The 15,962-nt window shown below is 51.3% G+C and overlaps 2 protein-coding genes across 6 annotated transcripts in view; one reads left to right on the forward strand and one right to left on the reverse strand.

Annotated features, from left to right (window-relative positions):
- TRPM4 (transient receptor potential cation channel subfamily M member 4) overlaps positions 1-11,030 on the reverse strand; it is a 34,621-nt gene extending 23,591 nt beyond the window's left edge. For 3 of the 5 annotated variants that reach the window (XR_014298149.1, XM_082676462.1, XM_082676461.1), the window contains exons 1-8: positions 10,902-11,030; positions 10,526-10,593; positions 6,197-6,371; positions 5,684-5,864; positions 5,329-5,492; positions 4,940-5,123; positions 610-671; positions 275-460 (exon numbers count right to left, since the gene is read on the reverse strand). Coding sequence is in view for 4 of the 5 variants with exons in the window: in XM_082676462.1 (XP_082532588.1) it covers positions 275-460; positions 610-671; positions 4,940-5,123; positions 5,329-5,492; positions 5,684-5,864; positions 6,197-6,371; positions 10,526-10,593; positions 10,902-10,925 (1,044 nt within the window). In the remaining variant the exon portion in view is untranslated. The remainder of the gene's footprint in view (positions 1-274; positions 461-609; positions 672-4,939; positions 5,124-5,328; positions 5,493-5,683; positions 5,865-6,196; positions 6,372-10,525; positions 10,594-10,901) is intronic. The other 2 variants (XM_082676463.1, XM_082676464.1) reach the window with 2 other exon arrangements.
- A 1,046-nt stretch (positions 11,031-12,076) lies between these two features.
- Positions 12,077-15,856, forward strand: HRC (histidine rich calcium binding protein). Its single transcript, XM_082676466.1, has 6 exons — positions 12,077-13,951; positions 14,030-14,100; positions 14,640-14,708; positions 14,970-15,024; positions 15,497-15,533; positions 15,718-15,856. The coding sequence occupies exons 1-6, from the start codon at positions 12,331-12,333 to the stop codon at positions 15,752-15,754; spliced, it is 1,890 nt and encodes a 629-aa protein (XP_082532592.1). The 5' UTR covers positions 12,077-12,330; the 3' UTR covers positions 15,755-15,856.
- Positions 15,857-15,962: the final 106 nt, after the last annotated feature.

Below are 15,962 nucleotides of genomic sequence, written 5' to 3' on the forward strand. Positions count from 1 at the left end.
ACATTCCCCTGAAGGACCCAGTAGTCTAGGTGCCTAGCACCCTCTACTCCCAGAACCTAGGGGGCATCCAGGCCCCCAGGCCTCTCCTCCCTTAAACCCAGGAGTCCAGGCTCCCAGCCTTTCCTCCCTCATATCCATGAGGCTGGGCCCCCATTCCCCTTCCCTTGGATCCAGGTCTCCAAATCCTCAGCATCCTCACCTCTCAAGGTCCAGGAGCCCAGGTTCCCAGCTCCCTCCCATCTCAGGTTCCAGAGTTGGACCCCCAATGTCATACCTGGGCCTGTAGGACCTCAGGGTCCCCTTTGGGGAAGAAACGTTTAATCAGATCTTGGGCTTCACATCGCCTGCCTCCTCCACTCCCTGGAGCCAGAGTGTAGATCTCTGCCAGGCAGTCTGCAGCTCCCCCAGACCCGGCCACCAGGAGGCAGGGGAGCTGAGCCTGGGTGGCCTTCTCTATCCGCTACAGGACAAAAGGGGAGTCAGGTTAGGGAAGGAAAGTATTCACACCTCCTGGAGTCTAGATTCCCAGCCCCCTCCTCCCCTAGGACCCAGGAGTACAGCCCCCGGCTACTGCCCCCCCTTAGACCCAGGCACCTGAGCCCTTATTACCTTCAACATCTTTTCATCACCATCAATCAAGAGAAGGAGGACAGGGATGTCAATTCCAGTCCCTGAGGAGAGAAGAGAGCACAGGGCTTGGTCACCTCCCATCAGCCTCTGTCAGCGATGGGAGAGAACCACGTTTCCCAGGAGTCCCCAGGGCAAATGCTGGCTTCTGCCTAATCCTCTGTCCGGAGGCTCATGAGAACTGTCATGCCTTTGAGGATGTTGGGAGGGGCCAGATCTTGAAGACAGTAATGTTCAATTTCTCAAGGGAGGAGAGGGCTGGGAGCCTGGACTCCTGGGTTCCCGAATGAGGCATGAGTCAATCCTATAACTGATTAACCATCCAGGAGCCAGGAGAGGATGAAAGTGCAAATAGAAAATAAAGGAAATAAGGAATAGAAAGGACTATCCAAATACAATAAAGATATTTATCAAAGCCCAATAGCAAACTCATATAAGTTTTTTACGAACTCTATTCCCAATAAAATAAGAACTGAAACAACATTACTACTATTCACACTTATCTGGGAGTTTTGAGCTAATGTAACAATGCAAGAAAATGAAATAATTGGAATGAAAACTTGTACATATATTTTTTAAGCTGGAAGAGACAAAGGTATCTATTTGAAGGAAAGATGATTTATATTCTCAGAAAATTGGAGAGACTCCACTCAAAATAACTAAATATTAATAAGAGAATTTGGTTAAGAGGATTAATACAAAAAAATACACAAAAATAAAAAACTTTTCTACAACTATTACAATATGTATCTTATCCATGTTTTCACAAAAATGATAAAATGCCTGGGAATTAATTCATACAGAGAGGTATAATACTTTTATAAGGAAATTGATAAACATTATATAAGAACAAGTCCTGAATAAATGGAAAAACAAATACCATGTTAACCTGTCACAATGTAACACATAAATTCAATGCAGTTTGGAGAAAGAGGGAGGTAGGAGGAGGTTGGCAGTGTTTTCTTGTTTTTTTCTTAATGGAACAAAATAATTTTTAAATTCATATGAAAGAATTAATATCAGAGGAGTTAAGAAATTTTTGAGAAATGACAGTAGGGAGAAATTTTCCCTAATATATATTCAAACGTCTTTAAACTGCTGTAAACAACAACAACAGGAACAAATATATATATATATATATATATATATATATATAAAATTTTTTTTTTTTGGCCATGCTGCACAGCATGTCGGATCTTAGTTCCCTGACCAGGGATTGAACCTGCACCCCCTGCATTGGACATGCAGAGTCTTAACCACTGGACCACCAGGGAAGTCCCAAACAAAATATATTTTTGGCACAGGAATAAATAGAGAGGTAGAAGAGAAAAAGGTTCAGAAATACTTCAACATATAAAGGAACTGAATATACAACTTAAGTGGCATTTCAATTTAGCTGGAAAAAGATGGTTTATTTATTAAATGGACATGAAGAGAATGTGGTTTCCCATTTGGAAGAAAAAAATGTAGACTCCCTATCTCAAAACACCTAAAAATCATTTCCAGATGGATTAAAAGTTTAAACATAAAAATATAAGATATTAAAAAAGAAGACTTAGAATATTTGTATAGCATTGGAGTGAAATGGACCTTCCTAAAAAACCAAGGGAAACCAAGGGGCTATAAAAGGAACAACAAATATATCTAACCACATAAAAATGATAGAATTTTTATGGAAGTAGACACCATAATTAAAGTATCTTCTAAAAATTTTACATCTAATAGTCAAAGCGTTACTAAGGACAGGATACAAAGAATTCTTACAAAAAGACAAGAAAGAAATAACCCAATTCAAAAATGTGCAAAGAATATGAATAGACAATTCATAATTGAGGAAATCTGATTGGCCAACAAAATATATGTTTATATCTTTTAACAGTGGTTAGATAAATTAAAAAATCAAATGAACAGTGGCATGTCACTTTTTACCCATCAAATTTGCCAAAAAAAAAAAAATTTAAACCAAGAGTATCCAGAGCTGGTTAAGACTGGACAGAAAAGGAAACTCTCACACATTCTCGATGAGAGTGAAAACTGCTACACACTTTAAGAAAGTGATCTAGTACTATCTATTAGTATACACACAGAGCAATCTCACTTGGGGGATCTACTGTATAGAATTTAAAACACCTGGATGTAATTATTGGATGTTCATACAAAGATATTTATTCAGCGTTGTTTGTAGTGCCAAACACTGATAGCACTTTAAGTAACCACCAATTGAGAAAAATTTAAATAACAGATGGTACAACCATTACCAAGGAATATCATACAACTATTAAAAGGAGATACAAGATAGAGAAGTTTGTACCTAAAAGGGATGGTTATAAGAAAGTGATATGTATATGTATAGTATAAAAGAGAGAAAGGAACACCACTGAGCATAGCATAGGATTTTATAAGCATAGACAAAGATATAAAAGGATTAACTCCAAACCATATAACACAGATTACCCCAATAGAAGGGATTGGAGCTGGGAAGGGAATTTTCTAACGTTTTTTTATTTTCTTCTTTGACCAGTGGGTTATTTACAAACTACAATTCAGGCAATGCTATGAATTTCCTTATATACCTTCGCATGGTTTGATTAGTTCCAATAAACACATATTAAAGCTGCCATAAAATATTATGTTGAGTGAAAGAAGCCAGTCTCAAAAGGTCATGTATTATATTATTCCATTTATTTAGCTTCTGGAAAAGAGAAGACTAGAGTGATGGAAAACAGATCAGTGGCTGCCAGGGGCTGGGTGCAAAAGGAATGCCTTCATGGTAACAGAACTGGTCTATGTCCTGACTGTGGACATGAATCTCTACACACGCCTAAACTCACAGAATTATACACCCCAAAAAAGTCAGTTTGCACCCCCAAAAGATAATTTTACAAATAAGATTAAAGTTGCCGAAAAGCTAAGTAAAGTTTAAGAATTAAATGGGGGACTTCCCTGGTGGTGCAGTGGTTAAGAATCTGCCTGCCAATGCAGGGGAAACGGGTTCAATCCCTGGTCCGGGAAGATCCCACATGCCGTGGAGCAACTAAGCCCGTGCACCACACTACTGAGCCTGCACTCTAGAGCCCACAAGCCACAACTATTGAGCCCTCGTGCCGCAACTACTGAAACCCATGCGCCTAGAGCCCGTGCTCCGCAACAAGAGAGGCCACCGCAATGAGAAGCCTGCGCACTGCAACGAAGAGTAGCCCCTGCTCGCCACAGCTAGAGAAAGCCCACGCACAGCAACGAAGACCCAATGCAGCCAAAAATAAATAAATACTTAAAAAAAAAAGAATTAAATGGACACTTTTTAAAATACAGGAAATGTTTATAAAGAAGCAGGTTTCTGTTTAGTTGACTTTCTACACTGGACATTTCTTTCTGTTTTAGTGATTTCTGCCCTGTCTATTATATCCTTGCTTCTACTTTCTCTAGATTTGATTTGCTCTTCTGTTTCTAGGATTTTTTTTAATTGGAGACCTAAATCATTGATTTTCAATCTTTCTTTTCTTTTCATTTTAGGTAAGCATTTAAGTCTACAGATTTCCCTCTAAGTACTGCAACAGCTGCATCCCCAAAGTGTTGGTATGTCATAACATTATTATCATTCAGTTCAAAATATTTTCTAGCTTCTTTTTTTTTCCTTCTTTGATCCATGGGTTATTTACAAACTACAGTTCATGAAATGATATGGATGAATCTCACAGAAATAATGTCTAACATGAGAAGGCAGAATTTAAAACATGGGTTTGGTGTGATTGTATTCATATGAAACACGGTCAGAACTACTCTTTGCTGTGACAAGCAGGATAGGGTGGCTCTTGGGTGTGGGCAGAAAGCTTCTGGGGGCTGGTATTACTGTTTCTTGATCTGGGTGCTGGCTGCATAAGTGGATTCAATTTGTTAAAAATTCATCAAGCTGGGCTTCCCTGGTGGCGCAGTGGTTTAGAGTCCGCCTGCCGATGCAGGGGACACGGGTTCGTGCCCCGGTCTGGGAAGATCCCACGTGCCGCGGAGCGGCTGGGCCCGTGAGCCATGGCCTCTGAGCCTGTGCGTCGGGAGCCTGTGCTCCGCAACAGGAGAGGCCACAGCAGTGAGAGGCCCGTGTACCGCAAAAAAAAAAAAAAAAAAATCATCAAGCTGTCCACCTTTCGGTATTGTAGATTTCAAGATAATGATTTTTTCAAACACAGCAAATGATGGGAGGAGGCACTTGACCATAGGAAACTCCCCCTGGCCGCAACCCCCAAATTCCTACCAGATCTGACCACTGGGATCCTGAGCCTTGGGCTGTGAATCCCCAGTGGAAGGAGCCACTCACCTCCCACGCCCGTCTTCTGTTGGGCAAGGTAGGACTCGAAGCCCAAGCGGAAGCGGTTCTCGCCGCCCAGACGGCCGTGGGTGCCGTCGTCCACCAGAAGGAAGGCCGAATAGTTGTAGTCGAGAGCAAACTGGACCCCATCCTCGGGGTCACCGCGCCACCGGTACCTTGCAGGAAACGAGCCCTGGGGGACAAGTGGCCAGACCAGGGAGTCTTTCCATCAGGGCCAAGAGGACAGACACCCAGCCCCGTTCTCCCTCAGACACGGAACTACAGGTCCCCAGCCCCTCCTCCCTCATACCCAGGAGTCCAGGCCCCCAGCCCCTCCCCCCTCAGACCCCAGACTCCTGGCCCCCAACCCCCACCTTGTCCAAGACCCTGGGTCCCACCTTGGGGTTGATGAGGGTGTCTCTATTCCGAACCACACCCCAGGGGGCCACGCCCATGGCCACCACCTTGTTGCCCCCAGTCCTGGCTGTCTGGTGGTCCCGCACTGCCACACCCACATGCCGTCCAATGCCCTTGTGCAGCCCTCCGGTGACAATCCAGGCCCCTACACAGCGACACAGACTGGTGGTGAGGTCCAGAGACACACAGGCGTGCAGAGACAGACAGAGACTAGAGAGTGAGACAAAACCCCACACACAAAGGCGGGAGTGGGGAAAGACAGAATTCCAGGGAAGTGGGGGAAATGGGGGGGGCAGCCGGCCCCGGCCCAGGAGGCAGATGCCCACCCTCAGTCACCTGTGTTCTGGGCAGCCCGCACCAGCCCGCGTCGCAGCAGGTCCTGCAGCCAAGTCTGGAGGGTGGGGCCCCCCGACCCCCCCAGCACTGACACCACCAGGTTCGGGGCCTGGAAGCCCCATATGTTTGTGACCAGATTATAAACTGTAGCTGGATCCGTGCGGTCAGAGAGCCGGAGGAACTGTGGACACACAAGAGGAAGGGACACGGGGAGGGGGACAGAGACAGAGAGAAAGGGACAGAGACGCAGAGAGAGGAGCACAGAGATGGGGGGAGGGGGGACGGGGACAGAGGCCCAGAGGGGAGGGATGGAGACCCAGAGAGAGGAGGACAGGCTTAGAAAAGACAGACAGGGGTGGAGGGGACAGGGATCCAGGAGAGGTGAAGATAGGGATGGGTAAATGGGGAGACACAATGTTCAGTTGGGATACCCCCAGACCCTGGCTCTGGGAGCCCCTGAGGCATGCAGCCCCACTGGTCAACCCTGGCCCTGCCCAGACATGCAAGCCTCACATTGCTGGCCTTGCGGCCGGCACCCAGGAAGTCCAGGTCTCCGAAGGCATCTGTGGGCTTCTCCGTGGTGTGCAAGTCACTGTCCCATACGGTCACCACGGCTGCCCCGAATGCATCCTCCACAGCCACTGATGGGTGGGCACACCGGGGTTGCCCACACTGGCACAAGGTCCCCCTGAAGGGGGAGGGGAAGGAGGAGGATGAAGCCCAGTGGCGTCCGCACCGACCCCAAGCATCCTGTAGAAATGTCCATATTTCTGCATCTCCCTCCAGAGGAGCTCACAGTCCATACTGACCCTGGCACTGGCCCTCCATGGCTCTGACCAGCCTGAGGGAGAGACTGGGGCAGAACAACCACAGTCACCTCACCCACCAGCAGGAAGCCACAGTGGCTCAAGAGCACCTGAGCAGGGAGGTCTGCATACCAGACCCCACACTCACTGTTGCCTTCAGGGCCTGAAGTGGAAAAGTGCAGGGGGCCATTGGGGATGTCCTTGCTGCCCACAGTTCAAACAGATGGTATTCACACGAAAAGGAAAATCAAGAGAGTGATCACAGAGCACGCATGCACTAGAGGCCAAGGCAGCTGTGTGACTTTGAGCAAGTAGTTTCATCTCTCTGAGCCTAAATTTCCACCTCAAATGGAAAGGCAATGATAGCCCAGCCTACGTCATAGAACTGTGAGAGGCCAATGAAATAACACAACATTTCCTAAAATGGGGGCCGCATACCAGATCTGGTCTCCGTGAACTCCACACTGAGCTTTAAATAACCTTGAACACAGTAAGAAAGTCATTCCTTTTTGAGTTCTCCTAATTACTGTCAAGGAGAGAGGATCAGCTGGGTGCTAGAATGTTTTTAATGCCTAACCCTTTACTTTTTCTTTTTAACAGAGAAAAGCTGGCGTCAGGCTCAGAAAACTGGGCTGGCAACAGCATCCACTTAGACGGTAAATACTTTTTACCTGGTTTTCATTGTGATTGTCTTTTATGGCTTGTTTCTTTCTCTTTGTGGCAAATGGAACAGATTTTGCATTTATGGTGATCACATGTGAAACTTCTTTCCCCCTAAATAAATACGCAAGTATCCCTTGTTACCTAATGGGACTGGCACCTGAGTTTAAAAACAGCAAGCCACACAGGTTTGGGAGACGAGGGATTTATTTGAAAATGTATCTAAATCTCTTTGGTCCCTGATTCCAGAAGGGATTCAAATATCGGGGGAGACCTGCATTTATGTAAACAGAGTGAGCCATGATTTAAGGACTAATTTTACGGAAAGAATAGCACAGGTGGTCCATGGATTTGACAAGAATTGTGAAGTCACTAAAAGAATGGCCAACAAATCCAAACAGAATACACCAGCTCCTGGCACAGTGAGAACTACAGGATACATCCCTCCCTCTTCCTGAGTCTACCTCCAGGGTCCTGGCATGCCTCAGTTTACCCACTTGATCCTTTCACCTATCTCAACCCCGTCCCTGGACCCCCCCCCCATTCCTGTCCATCTACTTCCCACGAGCCCTTCCTGGCAAAATTTCTTCATGGAATGTTCCAGAACCTGAACTGTCCAGTACAGTAGCCTCTAGCCACACCGTGCTCCTTATAGTCAAATAAATTAAAATTAGATACAACTAAAAATTCAGTTCCTCAGTTGCTCTGGCCACATTTCAAGTGATCAGGAGCCACACGTGGCCAGTGCCTGCCATACTGGATGTGGATATAGAACATTTTCACCATTGCAGAAACTTCTGGTAGACAGCACTGGCAGACTCCCCCTCTGTCCGTCTCATCTCCTACCCCCCTTTCTCTGTGTGGCCACTGAAAACGAAATTGTTCCCGATAAAATCAGCAATTACCTGCACATCCCCGAGTACAATGGCTCCTATTCAGGTCTCATCTGACTCCGACAAAGTAGCACTGGTCATATCTAAAAGGCTGACTCTAGAAAAGCTTTTCCCTGGCAGAGCACACCCGTTCCCCTGGCTGCTCTGTCTCTGCCTCATCTGTGGCTTTCTCTTCTTCTGTGCCTCCCTTGAGTGTAGGTGTTCCCCAGAGCCAGGACCACATGACTTCCCTACATGGGTCTCAAACTCAATGGCCCCAAGGGCCAGGCAGGGAATTACGTAAGAGAAAGAAGCATCAGGTGGAAAATTATAAGCGGATGTGCCGGAGGCTGTGCTGACTTGAGGCAGCATGTCTGTCTTGAAGCATTCAGAGACAAGTTTTTAGCAATCCTTTCTTCCGTGGAAGAAAAAAAAGAAAACATCGGCCATAGAATTGCCAGTTTGCAACCACCTCTGATTTTACACTTTCTTCCCCCCATCCTACTTCCACTTCAGTTTCCATTACCACCTACAGCTAGGACTTCTCAAATCTTGGATGGAAGTCACAGACCTTTCCTGAGTCCCTGAACCAGGTTTGCAATGCCCCTGGCTCCCCCAGGCCCCTCCCACACACGAAATCCCACTCTGAGCTGGGCAACATTTCCCAAACCTACTCATGCACCTGGGTTCCCATCTCGGGGACAAGCTCAGTTTCCCAGGCCCCAGACCAGATGTCTGGGCCCATACTCCCCTCTCCCCTCTCACTCTGCAAATCCATCGGTCCCCAAGCTCCTGCCCCTGAATCTTTGCCCTGTCCCCACCTCTCTGTGTCCCCTCAGCCCTGGCCTGCCTCAGGCCTGTTCTCCTCCCACCTGTCCCTTGCCCAGACTCTTCCCCAGCTTCCTGAACTCCTATTCATCCTCATGTGGCCCTCAGGGCATCTATCCACACCCAGAGCTGACTCTGCCCCTCCCATGGGGAACACCAAGACTCGGTCCCAACCCCTCGGGGTGACATTTGAGGCTGTGTGACTACTGGCCCTGCCCTCCTTCTTGATATCCTCTTTCAGATGCTCTCTGCACCTTGAACTCTGCCCCATTTGCAAGCCACATAGTCAATAGGGGGCAATTTATACTTGTTCCCGCTCCTGGAATCCAACCCACCTTCAACTGTCAAACTCCAACTTTATCACCTTCCAATGTCACCTCATTAGCCCCTCCTCCTACAGAAGCCATTGGTGACACCCTGTGTCCCCTCCTCGGACTTAACCAGATGCCTCCTCTTGGCTCCCACTGGGCCCAGTGGCTTGTCCTTTGCAGCTCCCATCTCCTTGCCTTATAATCATCTTCCTCCCACCAGACCAGAGGTTCCTAAAATTCCTTGACCGCCCTTTCCATCAGTAAAAGTTTTTGAGCACTCACCCCCAAATAATATATATGTTTATTTATACATAATTCAAGCCATCCTGCACTAATATAGTCATAATAAAACACACACTAAATTAGGAACGTTGACATTTCCCATACCCCAAAGATTGCCTTGAGGACACTAGAAAGCCAGAACCCACTTGAGAGACCATCACTGAAGGCCAGGAACTCCTAATGGTGGCCACTCCCCACCTCTCAGCCACCCAGCACAAGCACAGGCCCTACACATGCTAGTAATTGCTACCTTCCGGTGGTTCCTATGGACATATTTTCCAGTGATTACTACGTGCTGGGCACTGTTTCAGAAATATCATAAGCAGTAACTTGTTTAATTCTTACAATATCCGCAGGAAATGGAGCCTGGTTTTTTTTGTTTTTCTTTTTGCGGTACAGGGCCTCTCACTGTTGTGGCCTCTCCCGTTGCGGAGCACAGGCTCCGGACGCGCAGGCTCAGCGGCCATGGCTCACGGGCGTAGCCGCTCCGCGGCATGTGGGATCTTCCCGGACAGGGGCACAAACCCGTGTCCCCTGCATCGGCAGGCAGACTCTCAACCACTGTGCCACCAGGGAAGCCCTAGAGCCTGTTTTTATGCCCAGATGATAGATGAGGCCCAGAGAAGTGAAATGATTTGCCTGAAGCCACACAGCACGTGTCCCAGCTGAAATCTGAACCCTGGCAGGGCCTGTGCTCTTGAAAATAATGCCCCCTTGGAAGTGCTGAGTGAGAATTTCTTGGAGGAATGAACGAACAAGTGAATGGATGAAACAGAGACAGCCAAGAAAGAAAGGCAGAGAAAGTGACACCAGGAGGCAGAGACACACAGAAGGGACACGGGGAAGGAAGAAAACAGAACCCAGCCCTGGGTCTTGAACACTGAACCTGAGCGGGAGGATGGGAAATTGGAAGTGTTTGCAGACTGACCCAAGCCCTCCCCGAGGTAGAGAGCCACCAGGGAACGCCCTTGAGAGTACCGGCTCTGACTGGGGAAGGGAAGGAACCGAAAGGCGGGGTCTGCGGTGGGCGGGGTCAGCGGACCCGGGACACTCTGGGGTCTGTCCCCGGGGCGAACTCCTCACCCCGCATCTGTGGGGTCAACGATGAAAGTCGTGCACGTCTTCTTCTTGAAGATCTTGGGGATCCAGCTCTGGAGACAGGAACAAGGAGTGGTGGGGTGGATCCAGTTAGGTCCTGTGGGTCACGGAGTGACCCACCCGCGCGCTAGCCGGAGACCCAGGAGTCCGGGACCCCAGTGCCCTCCTCTCCCGGACTCAGGAGACTCGACCCCCCCAACCCCCTCCCCAATCCGTCCCCAAGGACCCTGGAGTCCGGGCCCCCAGAAACCCCTTCCTTTGTCTGACCCAAGAATCTGGGTCTCAAGCACCCTCCTCTCTGGAAACCAGGAGGCCAGGCCCTAGCTCCCTGTTCCCTCAGGCCTGGGTCCGGCCGCTGTACCTGCTCCTTCTCTGCACCCACCATGCTGCCGCAGCCACCGAAACCTATCCGACTCCCGGCATTCGATCCACCAACCCGGGTTCTAGATGCGCCCTGAACAAACCGGATCCGCCACTTCCCAGCCCAGCCTTGGGCGGGGCCAGGTCTGGGGGGCGGGGAATCTCGGAGAAGCGTAGAGCGGGAGGCGGGGCAAAGGGTCGGACAGGATCCAGAGAGAGGCGGGCAGGGACCCAGGGAGAGGGGGACAGGAACCCACGGAGAGGGGGACAGAGACGCAGAGAGGAAATGCCAGCGATGAGAGAGAGGGCACACTGACCCAGGTCGGGGGATGGGGGGCGGGAAACACTAAGACTTAGGCAGGGGCAGAGAATCAGAAAGGGGGAACAGAGATTGGGGGGGCGCTACGTTGACCCAAAGAGGGAGAGAGAAAGATTTAGATGGGTGGCAGACACTCAGAGTGAGAGGGAGAAGGGGACAGAATCCTCAGGAGGGGGGCAACAGGGACCCTGAGAGAGAGCTGGTGAAGAAACAATGACAGAGAGAGGGAGACCCATAAAGAAGGATGGGAACCCAAAGAGCGAGGGCGACAGTGACAGGATGAGGAGTGGGAGGTACCGCTATGCGGACAGGCAGGGCCACATGTCTCCTGCTGACTCTCTGACAGGGACAGCTGCGGCCTCCTGGGTAACCTGAGCCCCTTGCCCCCCCTCGCTGTATTTATAGCCCTGGCCTGGCGCCATCCCCTGCCCCCAGATCTGAGTTCCAGGGACAGGAGGTCATGGGTACGTGTGCTGGGGCAAAATTCCTTTCACGCCATTCCAGGGCTTCCATATTGGCATCCACCTTCTCAGCAGAGGAGCCCGTTCTGGCCAGAAACTCCCCATCATCTAACCCCCAGTCCTTCCTTGGCAGGGGTTTCTCCCCTCAGATACATCCCTCCTGCTACCCTCCCCCATGGCCCAGGCTCCCCCCAAATTGGCCTACTAAAAATCTAGCCATTGTCTTTGCAGCTGCCAAACATGAACTTGTTGGCAACCCAAAGTCAAATCCTTTGGCTCCCCTCTCCTGGCCAAGGAGAGACCCCTTCATCCACCCCCTCCCCAGCTGGGAGGGGGAGGAGCAGGAGGGGAGGGGCAGGTGGGGACTGACCCAGAATAACTCGGGGCTGAGAGTAAATTTAGCCACAGAGAGGGGAGGGGAGAGACCCTATTGGCTGGGAAGTGGGAGGGAGGGCCGGAGAGGAGGGTAAGGGGCTCTGGAGACTGCCTCAGAGGGCCTGGCTGTGAGGGCCAGGGGACAGAGGCCGAGAGAGACACAGCAAAGGAGCAACACAGGGAGAAAGAAACAGAAGGAGCCCAACATTCATCCACATAGCCATAGCCACAGTGGGAGCCAGCCCTGGGAGAAGCTCTGCTGCCTGTCTGTCCCCATGGGCCACTGTGGGCCATGGCTGCACACTTTTCTCCTCTGGGCTGCAGTGGCCAGCCTGCTTCTCCCCACTGCCGTGACCCAGCAGCTGAGAGGGGCTGGGCTGGGGCCCAGCAACTGGAACGACAATGCAGGAGCTTCGGGGCCCTCAGAGGACTCATCGGGCAAGTTTGGCCACCCCACACACAGCCATAGAGGCCACGGAGATGAGAACAAGGATGTTTCCACGGAGAGTGGGCATCATTTCTGGGGCCACGGAGACCACAGAGAAGAGGATGAAGATGTCTCCAGAGAATCCCAAGACCATAGGTACCAAGGCCACAAGGTGGGAGATGAGAACACCTCTGATGAGGAGGAACATACAGAGCATGCTCAGCAGGCCCGTGGGCACAGAAGCCATGGGAATGAAGAGGCGGATGATTCAGCTGAGCACGGGCACCACTTCCCCAGCCACAGGAGCCATGGCCGTCAAGATGAGGACGAAGACGAAGTTGTGTCCAGTGAGCATCACCATCATATCGTCAGGCATGTACACCGAGGCCATGGAGAAGAGGAGGATGAAGAAGAGGAAGAGGAGGATGTCTCCACTGAGTATGGACACCAGGTCCACAGACACCAAGACCACGGGAAGGAAAAGGATGAAGATGTCTCAGATGAACACCACCATCATGGCCCCAGCCACAGACACCGAGGCCATGAAGAAGAAGAAGAAGATGATGATGATGTCTCCACTGAGTACATACACCAGACCCACAGGAGTCAAGGCCATGGGAAGGAAGACAATGAAGATGTCTCAGATGAACACCACCATCATATCCCTAGCCACAGACATCAAGGCCACAGAGACAAGGAAGATGAGGATGAGGATGTGTCCACTGAACACTGGCACCAGGTTCCCAGACATACCCACCATGGCCTTGGAGATGACGAGGAGGAGATCACAGTCAAGTTCAGCCACCATGTTGCAAGCCACCAGCCCCAAGGCCACAAGAGCACTAAGGAGGAAGACTTCCCAGAGGAACATGAAAGAGCAGTCCATGGCCATCACCACCGCGGAGTCCCCAAGGAGGAAGATGAGGACACCTCTGCCAAGCTTGGCCACCAGGCTCCCAGCCACAGGCAGCAAAGCTACAGAGATAAAGGGACTGGCCACAGAGGGTCCATCAAAGAGGAGACTAACCACCAGTCCCCAGAATACATGGGGGTAAAGGATAGAAGCCATTTAAGGGAGAGTGATTCTGAGGAGGAAGAGGAAGAGAAGGAAGAGGATCACAGCTCCCATGAAGATGATGATGAAGGTTCAGAGGAGGGAGGAGAAGGTACCCACCATGGCAGCCTGGACCAGGAGGATGAGGAAGACAAGGAGGAAGGTCATGGCCTCAGCCTGAGCCAGGAGGAGGAGGAAGAAGAGGAGGAAGAGGAGGAGGAAGAAGAGAAGGAGGAGAGGAGGGAAGAGAGGGCTGAGGTTTGGGTCCCACTGAGCCAAGACCACCAGGAGAAAGAAGATGAGGATGAGGGGCTGGAAGAGGATGAGCTCCCCTTCACCATCATCCCCAACCCACTGGCCAGGAGGGAGGTGTCTGGAGGTGCCTCCAGTGAAGAGGAGAGTGGTGAGGACATGGGTAAGTGATCTGACTGGATGATGGGGGTGGGGAGGAGCGGAGTCAACCTGGGTCACTGCTGCCCTCTTGTCCCCACAGATCAGCAGGATGCCCAGGAGTATGGGAACTACCAGCCAGGGTCCCTGTGTGGCTACTGCTCCTTCTGCAATGTATGTCCGCAACCCAGCTCCACCCACCAAGCTGTTCCTAGAGTTTGTTCCTGGGCTCTGGTGTGCCTTGGGAGGGCCCTGAGCAACGGGCCCGAGTAAACAAAGACACTTTTGGGGCCAAGTCGGGGACAGACTGGAGGCCAGGAGGCTGGGGAGGAGCCTGGGATAGTGGTCCAGGAAAGAGAGGGTGAGGCCTGAGCTGCACTTGCAGATGTGGGGACAGGGAGGAAGGTTCAAGGCAGAGCCGAGGGAGGTGGGACAGGACTGGAGACTGACAGGCTATGGGGAGAATAGGAAGAGAGGGGGTGAAGAGAGTACCCAAAGGTCCAGCCCACAGAGACAAGGGGACGTCGGGGCGCCTTGCAATAGGGAAATGAGGGGGTGGGAAGCAGGTTAAGCAGGTTGGAGGAAGATACTGAGCTCAGTGTCAGAAGTAATGAGGCTGAGAAGTTGGGGATATGTCCAGTGGGCAGGGTGGAGGACTGGCGGGTGGCTCCCAAACGTCCCTCCCTGCCTAACCAGGCTCCTCTGGTCCCCAGCGATGCACTGAATGTGAGAACTGTCACTGTGACGAGGAGAACATGGGAGAGCACTGCGACCAGTGCCAGGTGAGACTTCTCCCAGACTCAAGGATCCACCAGGTTTCCCGACAGCCCGGGACCATCTGAGCACCCCCAGCCCCAAATCTTCTGCCCTCAAACTGACCTAACCCCTTACCCCTGATGCAGCCTTGACTCCAAACCCGATCCTGCCTCTGACCTTAACCTCCGCCTAGCTAGCCTCCTGCCCAAGTACGGCCCACGCCCCATCCTAACACCGCCCCTGACCACCTCGTACCGCTCATTCTCTCTCCCCACCCCCGCCCCCAGCACTGCCAGTTCTGCTACCTCTGCCCGCTGCTCTGCGAAACTGTCTGCACTCCGGGTGAGCATGGGTGGGGCCCAGAAGAAACCTGATGAAGGGGCGGGGCCTGGTGGGTGGAGCCAACCTGAGGAGCAGGCTGGAAGGTTGTGGGCGTGGCTATGTGCGGAGGCGTGGCCAAGGCTGGGACTCTGTGACGAGCGGGAGGAGCACGAAGGGGCGGGGCCGGGCAGAGGGAAGGTTGGGGATAGGTGCCAAAACCTAAGAGGTTCGGATTGAGGGGTTAGCCTAGAACCAAGAGGTTGGGGCCAAAGCAAGTGGAATTCGAAGGACGCGGCGGGGCGTGGGGCTATTGGAGAATGGGAACACTTAGAACACTTAGAGCCAGGAGGAAGGGAGGAGTCGCTGTAGAAGGAATTAGTTTGGGGGAAGGAATCCAGAAAAGGGGGCGGAGCTAGTCCTGGTCCTGGACTGAGTGAAAAGTGGCCCCCAATTTCACCCGTGGTGTACCCCTCAAGCCTCTTCTCTCCTACAGGAAGCTACGTCGACTATTTCTCCTCGTCCCTGTACCAGTAAGTGTGTGGAGGGGGGATGTTTAAGGACCCCGTTTAGAAAGGTGCTGTCCCGCTATGAATTATTGGAAAGCCCTGAGCCTCTAGTCCCCCCTTGGTGAAATGAGCAGGTTAACGATCTCTAAGCGCCCTGGTGTGAGCTTTGGACACTTCGGCTGTCCAACCTCTGCGTCCTTCTCTCCAGAGCCCTGGCAGACATGCTGGAAACTCCGAAACCCTAACCCAGACACACGGCTGCGGCGCAGATACATCTCCCTGGCCCTCCAACCCCTTTCCACGGGCCATATTTATTTCTCTGAATAAACGTGCTCCCCGAAACCTCATTGTCAGGCCTGGGGTCTGGATCCTCTGGGCACCGGGGAATGCGGGTGGGGTCTGAGGGAGAAGGGGCCTGGACTCCTCGAAGTGGTTGGTTGCTAGGTCCTGATA

The sequence above is a fragment of the Grampus griseus genome (assembly GCF_964374135.1).
Source record: "Grampus griseus genome assembly, chromosome: 19".
NCBI lineage: Eukaryota > Metazoa > Chordata > Mammalia > Artiodactyla > Delphinidae > Grampus > Grampus griseus.

Excerpts from the sequence above, each read along its gene's own strand:
- HRC (XM_082676466.1), top strand. The coding sequence starts at position 12,331 with ATGGGCCACTGTGGGCCATGGCTGCACACTTTTCTCCTCTGGGCTGCA. Across the intron at positions 13,952-14,029 it reads GGAGAGTGGTGAGGACATGG|ATCAGCAGGATGCCCAGGAG; the intron begins GTAAGTGATCTG and ends TTGTCCCCACAG. Across the intron at positions 15,025-15,496 it reads CGAAACTGTCTGCACTCCGG|GAAGCTACGTCGACTATTTC; the intron begins GTGAGCATGGGT and ends TCTCTCCTACAG.